Source organism: Verticillium nonalfalfae, assembly GCF_003724135.2.
Source record: "Verticillium nonalfalfae strain VnAa140/NRRL 66861 chromosome Unknown scaffold_3, whole genome shotgun sequence".
Lineage (NCBI taxonomy): Eukaryota > Fungi > Ascomycota > Sordariomycetes > Glomerellales > Plectosphaerellaceae > Verticillium > Verticillium nonalfalfae.
In genome coordinates, this window is record NW_021167228.1 from 144,259 (window position 1) to 156,283 (window position 12,025).

Consider the following 12,025-nt stretch of genomic DNA (forward strand, 5'->3'; position numbering starts at 1 on the left):
ACAAGGTCTCTACGCGCGCCTTGGTGGATCAACGGAGCGAGGGAGACCTCTCACATTGCCCATTCTGCGCATCTCTGGTCTGGCCCTGACCTGCCTGTTGCTCTTGAGGTACGCACCAAGCTGGCACTGGCAGTCGCTGAGACGGCAGCCGTAGGTACTTGCGCAAAAGTGAGGTGAGGAGGGCCTGCGCGCGCTGTGTCCTGGGCTAGGTCTGTTTAACCTCCGAGGTCACGTCAACAGAATTCACACCCATATCTCGATCCTCCTCTCTTTATCCTTCGATCTTCACCTCGACTCCGACCTCACCTACAGCTCCCCTCTCCTCTCTCTCCCCCTCCCCTCGTCCGCCTATCGTCCACGCGAGACAACACCAAACGACGCGGAGGGAAACGAGACGAGACGGCTTCCGGCAGCTCCCCGCCAGCATTCGTCCCTCTCTTGTTTGCATTGATCCCTTGACTTCTCTGCCCTATTCTTTCTTCGCACTTCCCCGAGACCTTGGCCATTTCTCCCTTCCGATTGCTCGCCATTCCTAGCCCTTCTTTCGGTCAGCAGCCCACTTTCGCCAGGCGGGCCTCCCTAATAATACCATTGTTGTCTGTCCCTGCTTGTTACCTCGAGAGGCTCTCGAGATTTTTTGTCTTGTCGTGGGGCACGCTTTCTGCTCTGCTCGAGCTTAGGTTGCGCAAGCGCGTCAAGACGTGACATTTGCGCGAGGTTGATAGGCTGTCAGTGTCTGATTTCCCCAACACGCTCCTTTTGGGCCTTTTGCTGGGCCACGGCATCGAATTGGCGGAATTCGGTCAAAGCGGGCAGTCAGCACGAACGTCCAGGTCTCATCAATCGGGCTACGCATTTCTGGGTTGTCTATTTCGGCCACCCTCACATTCCAGCGACGATCCTGAGTACCACCACAACAACAATCACGATCCCTCTAAACACGACAATTGCCGACCGATAGTTCCTTCCGATTGCAACCCTCGCCAGACCCTTCGACCACCTTTTGATTTCCGGGATCAGCCTGTCCTTCTCTCCTTTTCATGCCCGAAATTCGACCGAATCGTTCGCTCACACGTTTCTGATCTATTTGCTTCGACCGCGTCAAGGTATCGGCAGGGTTCGACTGGCTTCGCCTCAAACAGCTTGACGCTTCTGTCCTACCTTTCGATAGCCATACCCGCGACTCCCCCGCGCATCGCATTGTTTGCCAATCAGTTGCTGCTGGGAATTCGCCCTGAACCTGCAGAGAGACGTCCACAGTGCACCGGTACCCCCCTCACGGCGATCCGCCGATCGGGAAACAAAGAAACCGCCGAATCAACAACTGCCATTTGAAACCGCCTCGCATGGTTCGGACGAAGAGCACCTGAACGCGACGTTTGACCGCTGGACATCACCATGGCGGCATCTTTCGCCGACAGGCCACTGCTGCCTCCGGGCGATGCAGACGGCTCTAACGACCCTTTTGTGTCGCCTTCCGCACCGGCGCACCACCGATACTCCAACTTCGACAGCCAATTGTTTGCTCTTGGTCCTGCATCTTCCCCCGGCCAGGCGAAACGTGCGCTTGAGGCTCACCTCGCCGAAACTGAACGTCGGATGGAAGAAGCTGGCAAGCTAGGAACCGCGCTTGTCCAGCAGCGAAAAGAGCTGGCTCAGCGACTGAAGGAGGTCGAAAAGCTACAGGCTGAAGGAGATCTGACTGATGAGCTGCGCACGAAGCTTGCCGAGATTGAAAAGGAATACAACGATGTAGCACGGGAAACCGCGCGGGCTTTCCTGCCGAAGCAGAGAGTGCCCAGTAACGAGGCCGCTGGAGGTTCACCATATGTACCGGAAGGTCGCGGCGGAAGAGTGAGTCAAGCAGACGGAACACCGGGACTGACATGCACTAACATGATGATCTCGCAGCGTTCCGTCAGTCCATCGAAATTCGAGAGCCAAGCCACAGGATCACCGACAAAGCTCAGCGTCCCGAACCGAAAGATAAGGAACCAACCCTCGAACCGGGTGCACGATATCGAATTCGCAGCAGAGATCAGCACCTCTCTGCTCGCCCAGGTCCGCAACCTGCAGGCGCTTCTCGCCGAGAAGGATGAGGAGCTCCGGGATACGAAGGCCGAGAAGTCTAGGCTCGAGATCGAGACGGAAGGGTTCCAGCAACGGGTCAAGACCCTCGATGAAAGCGAGCATCGTTATAAGGACGAAAACTGGAACCTGGAGACGCAGATCCACGAGCTGATGGCCTCCCAGAAAGAGGGCACAGATCGCGAGAAGAAGATGACCCAGGCTCTGAACATCCTCCAGGCCGAAAAGAACCAGGCCCAGAAGGAACTCGACGAAGTGAAGCTCTCCCACGCGAAGTTGGCCGAGGAGCACGAAGCCTCCATCAAGCATCACGATATAGAGCTCGGCACGGCCAAACGCAGCGCCGCCCTCGCAGAAACCGAACGCACAACTCTGCAACGCAAGATCGATGACTTGATGGGCCAGAACCAGGAACTTGCCAAGGCCTTCTCGTCTCAACGCGGACGAGGCCTCGAGCGAGACCATCATATGGGTATGAGCGACGAAGACTTCGAGACCGCGAACGATAACGTCACACCGGAACACTCACCCCCTCCCTCGCCCATCAAGGGCACTCCACGCCACTCTGTTCTCGAATCCGAAACCCTCAAGACGTCCCTTCTTCATGCTCAGCGAACCATCCAAAGCCAGCGATCGCAGCTGCACCGCGAGAAGACTGAGAAGCTCGAGCTCAAGAGGCTCCTCCAGGACAGTCGCGATGAGCTCGAAAGGTCTCGCCACGATTCTGGTGGTCTCACGAACCGTCGCAGTCGCAAAGTCGATTCTAAAGAGTTCAAGAAGCCCGCTAAGACTCTGCTGGGAGGTCTTCGTTCAAGTCGCAGCGAAATTGTCGACGACCCTGAATGGGAAGAGCACTCCGAGGGCGTCAGTCCCAGACGCTCTTCCACCCACTCCACTCCCACGTCGCGCATGCCTGGGCCCGGCGCCTATCCTATGACCACCGACACGAGCGACCAGTTTGACACTGCCAACGAGACCAGCGATGCCGCTTTCGAGACAGCCAACGAACGTGGCACGGAGACTGAAGGCTTCCACACCGGCGCAGAAGAGTTCTCTGACGACGACGACGCCCAGACCGAGACGGAAAGCCCTTCAAGGTCCCGCAGGCCGCCAGCCTTGACGCTTGCTGGAAACCGAAACTCTTTCCACAGCACGGCGTCGACATCGGCCGACGAAGATATGGATTACAGCGACCTGAGAACGCCGGTAGCGCACTCTTCACAACAGAAAATGCGCCTCAAGGTCAGCCGCGGATTCCTCAACCGACGCTCGCGACAGGCGAGCGAGGAGCCCACCTTCCAGAGCAGCCCGGCCAGTTTTGCAACCAGCAGTGCCAATGGAACGCCCCAGCAAGCCGGTCAGAGTTTGTTCGCCGAGCTGGCAGAGCTCGAAGGCAGCGACGCCGAGTCCCTCGATGCAACGCCCAGTCGCAGAGCTAGGTCTATCACCCCTGCATCTGTGGCTAAGAGTTCGAGCACTACGCCCTCTGTGCTCGCTTTACCTCAACTTGCGATGGTCGACAGTGGCATCATGACCGACCCTGTGAAGAAGTCCCGCGAGCCATCGCCCGACCTGACGAGAACGAGACCTGTCATGGTCGACTGCGGCGTCATGACCGAACCTATGGAACCCCTGACCCCGCGATCCCCAGCCAGTGTCGTTGCTCTCGACAGGCCCACGTCTGTATCTTCTACGCTCGACGCCGGTACCAACTCAGGTCAGAGTGACACCACTGCCTCGAGTCTACCAGATTTCCCCCGCTCTAGGCCACCATCAACATGGTCGTACAGCGATGCTGGTGCACAACACGATCCTGGTATGGACAGAGAGCTGTCTCAGTTCCCTCTCCCACCCACAATGCAACATGGCTTTGCTCTGCCCTCAGCCCCAAGCCTGAGCTTCTCAGCCATTGACAATCAAGACATCGTGCCAGTCCCCGAACCCGTGGTACTCCCTCCCGCGCCTGCGGCGCTAACGCTCACCGCGTTGGACTCCACTGCCATTGAGCCGAAAGCCGAGCCTGAGCCCGTTCCTGAACCGGCACCGGCCTTGCGACTGTCGCCGATTCTCTCGGAGACGGTCGAGCCGAAGGTGGAGCCTGAGGTGGCTGTCCCGGTACCTATTTTAAAGTACTCACCACTGATGTCGTCGACCGTGGAGCCCAGGGCCGAACCTGAGGTTATCCTACCCGCTCCTGTGCTTGGTCTTTCTTCACACTGGTCCGAAGCTGTTGAGCCACGGTCAGAACCTGCGATGGTACCCCCGCCTCCTCCGCCGGCTCCTGAGCTCGCGTTTTCTGCCTTGGTCTCTGAGATTGTTGAGCCCAGAGCAGAGCCTGAAATGCCCCTCCCTCCCCCGCCCCCTATGCCGCAGCTCGTTTTCTCTTACTTCGTTTCCGAAGCCATCGAGCCGAAGGTCGAGCCCGAACCGCCTGTTCCAGTTGCTCCTGTTTTGAGCATGTCTCCTCTCTCCATACACGATATTGAGCCGCTTGCCGAGCCGGAGATCGAGCCCATTCTTCCCCTGCTTGCCCTTTCAGGCATCGTGTCCGAACATGTCGAACCTCAAGCTGAGCCGGAGGAGCCCGCCGTTGCCCTCCCGGCCATGTCCTTGTCTGCTCTGCACTCCGAGCATGTTGAGCCACGAGCAGAGCCAGAACCTGTTCAAGTTCCTTTGCGCCTCTCAGGTATTGAATCATGGGAGGTCGTACCCAGACCTGGCTCTCGTCCCGTCCCGCCATCCTTGACGCTATCTTCAGTCGTTTCAGAGGAGGTTGAGCCTATCACTCCTTCTCACCCAGACACGCTGTCGCCCCGCTTTGCCTTCTCGACCATCGACTCTGTCGAGACGCGCCCGTTGACCCCTCGCACCCCTAAGCGGGATGGCTTTATTCTCCCCCGAGGAATGGAGTCTCCCTTTGTCAACGCCGATCAACTGAGAACTCCCGATGACGCACTGTTTAGCGGAATTGCAGGCCGAGGGCAGAGCGGCAGCGACGCGGGACCTGTGATCGCCGAAGACGAGACTCGCCAGTCTCCAAGCGAGTCTCGCCACCCCGACACGCCCGAGTCCCAGAAGCCTTTCAAGGAAATCTCTTCCAATGTCGAGTCTCGGCCTGCTCGTAAGCCTGCAGTGTCCATGTCGGATCAATCAGCCCAGACTTCTTTGACTGCAGATGCCATCGATGATATGTTCAATGCCAGGTCGAAGAGTCACAACAAGTCCCTCTCGATGGGCAGCAGCTTTGGCACACCCGGCACCGTTCGTATTCGACGCTACTCACAGGACCAAGCCAGCTTGAGCAGTGTCCGGCGCATGTCTATTGAGTCACAACACGATACCACGGCGGCGCCTCAGAGACCTGGCAGCGCAAGCAGCCGTCGCAACTCAAACGTGCAACCCATGCCGCCGCTGCCGCAAAACCATATGGAGGTCATCGAAGCTGCTAGGAGCGGATCTGCGCACGGAACTCCTGGGACCGCCTCCGTCATGGGCCCACCTCTGTGGCCGGCCTCGGCCATGCGCGGTCAGCGACCTCAGACCCCGAGCAGTGTCCGGCCACAATCCCCCGTGTCCGTCAAGGGCACCCCGACACCAAAGGCCATTAGGACGGGTACCGCGGCACACGGGACCGCGATCATCCACTCACCGACCAAGGCCTCGGCTCGCAGTCGCCGCTCGTCCGTGTCTTCGTTTGCGTCCGAGATCGATACGCGCTTTAACATCAGGGCGAACGGTCTGGGCGTGGACGCGACAGGCTTCGGCCCCAACACGGATCCTCGCATGATCCAGGCCATCACGCAGACGATGATTGGCGAGTATCTCTGGAAGTACACGCGCAAGGCGGGACGAGGTCAAATGTCTGAGAACCGACACCGCCGCTACTTCTGGGTGCACCCGTATACACGTACTCTGTACTGGAGCGACCGCGATCCCTCGACGGCGGGCCGTGCCGATATGAAGGCCAAGAGTGTCTCCATCGAAGCCGTCCGAGTTGTGACAGACGACAACCCGATGCCTCCTGGCCTGCACCGCAAGAGTCTCATTGTTGTCTCTCCCGGGAGGCAGATCAAGTTCACCTGTACGACGGGCTCGAGGCACGAGACGTGGTTCAACGCTCTCTCGTACCTCCTTCTGCGTACAAACGATGAAGGCCAGACGGACGCGGAGGAAATGGCAGGCCACATTACGCAGGCAGACGTCGACGAGTTCAACCCCCAAGTTGGTGGCATGCGACCCACGGCCTCGGCGGCGCCCAGCACCAGGCCGCGTATGGCCCCGTCGCTGTCTTCTTACAATTCGCGAACGACGAGGAACCAGTCGCCGGCGATTGACATGTCGATGGAAGTGCCCCGGTTGACGCCAACTCACCAGAAGAATGCCACGCCGCAGCGGCCGTCGATTGGAACTCTTGGTCGGCTCAGCGGGTACTGGAAGAACAGCCAGGTCATTTCGGGCACATTTTCCAGCCTCCGCAGCCGGACAGCCAGCGGGCAGTACGGCAACAGCATCTATGAGGCGAGCGAGGTGCATGACAGTGCCGAGGATGTTCGCGAGATGATTGAGCGACAAGATCGCGAAGCAGACAGGCTGGAGAATGTCCGCGCCTGCTGTGATGGTAAGTCGCTTGCACTTGTACGTAGAAAGACGGTATAGACTAACGCCATACAGGACGGCACGACGTCGGCACTCTTCACCACCACTCGGCCCTCAAGCGATCCCGAGGCAGCCATGCGCACTCGCACACTGGACCATCGACAACACCGAGCGCCACGCCCATGAGCACCACCAAATCCCGCGCTTGAGCGAACCGGCGGTGGTCCGGCCTGGCTCGAGCTGTGAGCAAAGAAAAAAAAGAAGAAGCAACAAACCAAATAAAAACACACTCTCCTACCAGAAAAAAAAAAGAAACAGAAAACAGTACGCCATTCACTCAGTCTTTTCGATTGCCTTCTTGTCACTCGTTACACCAGAATTCAACAAAAACTGGGCTTCACGCCATGGGAATTATCATTATGACTACCTCGCGACTCGCGACTCGCGACGACTTTCACGACTCCCACGACCTGTGTCTTCTTTCCTTCTCCTGATGGAACACTATATCCTCCACGCCACCATCATTCTCTGCCTCTGTCTCTTTTCTCTTTTCTCTTTTCTCTTTTCTCTTTTCTCTGCGTCTCAGGGGTTGCGCTGCACAGCATAGCACCATCACACGGGCCACGGCCCAGAAACGATTTCCTTACCGATTGTCCTGCGTATTCTGCTTCGTTTGTTTGCCTCGGTTTGGCGCTTGACCAGGAAGAACGCTTATCGTCACCGCACCATCCGAGCAACACCTCAAACCAGAGGTGTGTGTTTGTGTGGAAGGCATGATGACGCGGTATGAGGGGACTTGGAGAGCGACACATTGACGAGATAGACACTTTTATTATCCACCAATGTAATGCATAAAGCTGCCGCCATGATGAGTGACGAAGAACGTGTGTACTGCTGCTTCGAGTGCTGTTTTTGCATCATGGCCGACATGGCAGGGCAGCACGATGCATACCTCGGTAGGGACATTGCAAGCAGCCCTAGGCAATCAGCCCTAGGCAATCAGAATCAGGTACGAGTGGATAGCAGTGCGAAGGCGGTGCTGTTGGCGTGTGTCGATCGTCCCTGTGCGGGACGATGACAGTAGCGTCGAGTGACGTGCCAAGGCTGGGAAGCGTCTCCACCAGAGAGAGCTTCGCATGGCGGGCGGCATGGGAAATCACATGACGTATTTCTTCCAGTGCCGAACTTGCCTCTACCGGCCGGCGGAGACTGGGCGCTTGGTGCGACGAGTGAGCTCTTCCAAGGCTCTGCGGGCCAATCCGACCGTGGACAAACCGTCCCGAAACTCGGGCGGCAGGTGGGCTGTCGTTTACGTCGTCTTTGCTGGCGAGTCCTGGAGCAGGTTCTCGGAGGAGAGGCCATTCGCTTTTCGCTCTGTGCGGTTTCCGGGGGGGGGGGGGGGGGGGGGGCGATGGAGACGAGAAGAGGTGTTGCGGGAGCATAATGATACGAGGCGGATCGGGGTTTTCGGTAGCCGGCTGCTGACGATCAGCCAGCCATCTCATTCCTTTGCAACTGCTGTCCCTTGCAGGTTAGACCGTCCAAATGTGTCGTTGATTGATGACCTGGTCCTGTGCCGGCAAAGGCAGCCAACTTGGCTGATGGGCATGTTTTGGGACCGGGGTCGGGGGACCGACTGAACGGTAGGTACCTCTCAACCCACCATCCGTCGTCAGCCGTCAGCGGTTACGTACCTAGGCAGGTAGGCATGCCTAGCTAGTGCCTGGCTCACAGTGCCCTGCTGTCCCCATTCCGGCCCCCCCGCTCCCCACCTCAAGGCTCAAGGCTCAAGGCTCAAGGCAAGGTACATGCTGGACCCTCGGTCTCAGGCCATCAAACCTTCCTCGTCACAACGGTCTGTAACCCACCGTCAGTCAACCACGTCGGTCGCCATCGCTCTTTGTCTCCGTATTCATTTGCTGCAAAACCTTGCTTAGATTTATTCATCTGGCACTGCTTCACGTACAGATGCCATCGCCGGCCCCTCGACGACCTGGCCTCCCGACCAGTTGCTAGCGCGCCTTCCTTCGCGCACCGTCATCGACACTGGCCCTAGGTCCGAAGGAATCATGGGCAGCTTCACCGGCTTCTTGTTCGCCTACATTCTCGGCGGCCTGACATTCCTCCCTCTCGTCGTCGTGGCCGTCCTTGCACACGCTCACTACACCCTGCCCTACCGACAAGACGTCGACGCTGACCGTCATGACCCCAACGCCATCGTCCAGCCTGACGACGACCTGGCCGGCCTCGAGGGGGCGAGGACGGCCCACAAGGCCAAGACCGAGGCGGAGGATGCTCCCAAGAGCAGGTCGACGCAGGACAACGAGGTAGCCTCTGGCTACTTTGCCGTGTGTCGAGAGTACACGCCCATGGGCATCAATGCCCGCCCCATCGAGCGGGCCACCCCCGTCGGATCCGCCACCGTGGCCGCCCCCAGCCAGAGCGTCTACCAGGCCATGTATCGCAGCATCTTTGACAGGAAGCAGGGACCTGGACCGCTCGAGACCAAGGCTGCCGCGAACCAACGACCCAAGAATGCCGGCAATGTCTTCTACGTCGTGCTGAGGTCGGTCTAGTCCATCCCCCAACCCTGACACTCTCACGCACCGACTTGTCTTTTTCGCTGTTGGGTGCCTCGGTAGCTGACTCTGTTGTGCAATCACAGGCACGGCCACATCATGCTGTTCGACGACGAGGAGCAGATCGAAGTGCGCCATGTCGTCTCGCTGGCCCACCATACCATCAGCATATACTCGGGAGGAGACGTCACGCCAGAGGGCGAGCTGTTCATCAAGAGGAATGCTCTGTGCCTGTCACGTCGGAAGGACGATGTCGGCGCCGACGGCCAGTTATCGAAGCCCTTCTATCTCTTCTCAGAAGACGGCTCGGCCAAGGAGGATTTTTACTTTGCTCTCCTTCGCCACCAGGAGCAATACTCCGAGATGGACCTGGACAAGAAGGCACCCAAGCCTCAGCAATTTGACGTCAAAAACATCATCACCTTGGTACAGAAGCTGCATTCTTCAGAAGACCACCAACAAACGCGGTGGCTCAACGCCATGATTGGGCGCGTCTTCCTCGGCCTGTACAAGACGGCCGACTTGGAGCACATGATCCGCGAGAGGCTCACCAAGAAGATAGCCCGAGTGAAACGACCCTCCTTCCTGACCAACATAGTCATTCGCAAAATCGATACAGGCGATTCAGCGCCCGTGCTGCTGAATCCGCGACACAAGGATCTCAGCGTCGAGGGGGAATGTGGCATGGAGGCCGACGTGAAATACAACGGCAACTTTCGCATGGAAGTGGCTGCCACTGCTCGTCTCGACTTGGGCTCCCGCTTCAAGGTGCGCGAGGTCGATCTCGTCTTGGCTGTCGTGCTGCACAAGCTTGACGGCCACGTCTTCTTCAAGATCAAGCCGCCGCCGAGCAACCGCGTCTGGTTCTCCTTTCAGACTATGCCCAAGATGGAGATGACCATTGAGCCCATTGTCAGCTCAAGACAAATCACGTACACCCTCATTCTGCGGCAGATTGAGCACCGCATGAAGGAGGTCATCGCCGAAACGCTCGTTCAACCATATTGGGACGATGTCCCCTTTTTCAATACGGAACATAAAAAGTGGCGAGGAGGCATCTGGCAAGGCGATGACGCCGTCGTCGTCTCACATAGTGTGGAGACAAACCTGGCACAAGAGGGAGATGTGGATACGGTCAATCGTTTGGAAGAATCCGGCGATGTTGACACGGCTGACCTAAAGCCTGTCGAGAAGAGCCACAGCGCTCCCCTATCGGACAACGTGCCACCGACAGGCCTCCTCGGTCGTAAGCTGGCAGGAAAGACATTGAGACCCTCGACAGCTGGTGTGTCGACGGGTATCGAGCCGAACAGTCCTACCAGCTCACGTCCCAAGACTTTGAGGTCCAACTCGATGTCGAGCCCGTCAGACCCTATCGTGGGCACCGACACTGCCCACGCTGATGTGTTTAAGCCGTCCTCGCCACCTTCGGATAACGCCTCGGCCATGATGGCAGCCCTGTCGGCCCGTTCCATGGGCTCAACGGGGCAGACACCCACAGCTTCACCAGCGCGTCCTGCATCCCTGGCCAAGGACACCGACCCCTCGTCCCCGTCTTCACGCGAGGACACCGACAACGAGAAAGAGACAGAGAAGACGCCTGTTGCAGCTGGTCGTCGTAGCACTGCCTCCTCTCTAGAGTCTGCGCCTGCCGAAGACCCCAACAGCTCAGCTGCCTCTTTCGCGTCTTCGCTCAAAGGATCCGTGAAGAGCAATGCTGGCTCGCTCAGGAGCAACGCCGGCTCATTGCGGAGCAACCCGGGCTCCCTTACAGGACTCTTCCGCCGCGATACCGCGTCGGATACTGCAAACAGCAGCTCTCAGGGCGAAGAACAAAATCAGAAGCGGGTCACGCTCGCCGCCGTCGCGAACGCGGCCACACAGGCAAGGCAATGGGGCTGGAACGCGATACAAAGGCACAAAGATGCAAGGAATGGCATCTCAGGAGAAGCGGAGCCCCCGCTAGATCTCAACAAACCGATGGGTCGGGGCAGGCCGCTGCCGCCGCCCGGGACCCCGCTCCCTCCTCCTGACAGGACGCAAAAGGTGACTCCGATAACCGTGCCGTCGAAACGGAAACCGGAGCCCACACCATCACTGCCCGATCGCCCGCAGTCAGATGACAGCATCAACAGCGCAGGCGAACGGAAACCTCCCATGCCGTCGCGAAGACACAGAGAGATACGAGAGGAAACGGGCAACAACGACCTGTTCGTCGTCGCGGCGCCGATGGAGTCGGAACCCTCCACCCCCTTAAACGAGGAGATGACAGACTACACCAGTCGTGCGCCAGCTTGGGAGGCAGGGGTGCAGGAAACAGGATCTTCCTCGGGCAAACCACGCCTGACACCAGACGAAGAAGACCACGCTACGCCGATGGTGAAGCAGGGATCAACCACTGGATTGACCAATTCGGCCAGCCGCAAGGCCGACAGTCCTATTGAGGCGCGGCCGGCTCAAGTACTACTAGATGATGACGATGACTTTTCCGGATGGCTGGACAACACCGAGGAGGAAGGCGGCGAACCCGAGGCGCCGCTTGCTGAAGCGAAACGAGATCTAGCTGCGGTGCCGGCTGAGTTGAGGAGTTAATATGGAATTGAGGCTTCAGGGATCATTTTGTTTCAACATTGAGTTAGGCACGAGAGCTGCATGCCAGTCAGGACCGGGAGTCTGGGTGCACATCCTGTAGTCACGGTATTATTTGATTTATTCATCATAGCTTGGGGCGGGGATGACTGGACGAATGTCGAATACGATGA

At 58.3% G+C, this 12,025-nt stretch overlaps 2 protein-coding genes across 2 annotated transcripts; both read left to right on the top strand.

Annotated features, from left to right (window-relative positions):
- Window positions 1-1,398: 1,398 nt before the first annotated feature.
- On the top strand, window positions 1,399-6,893 carry D7B24_004987 (uncharacterized protein; the record flags this gene model as incomplete). Its single annotated transcript, XM_028639150.1, has 2 exons — window positions 1,399-6,706; window positions 6,760-6,893. 2 exons carry the CDS (start codon window positions 1,399-1,401, stop codon window positions 6,891-6,893), a joined length of 5,442 nt encoding a protein of 1,813 aa, XP_028499057.1.
- Window positions 6,894-8,753: 1,860 nt separating this feature from the next.
- D7B24_004988 (uncharacterized protein) lies at window positions 8,754-11,855 on the top strand (the record flags this gene model as incomplete). Its single annotated transcript, XM_028639151.1, has 2 exons — window positions 8,754-9,254; window positions 9,327-11,855. 2 exons carry the CDS (start codon window positions 8,754-8,756, stop codon window positions 11,853-11,855), a joined length of 3,030 nt encoding a protein of 1,009 aa, XP_028499058.1.
- Between the last annotated feature and the right edge of the window lie 170 nt (window positions 11,856-12,025).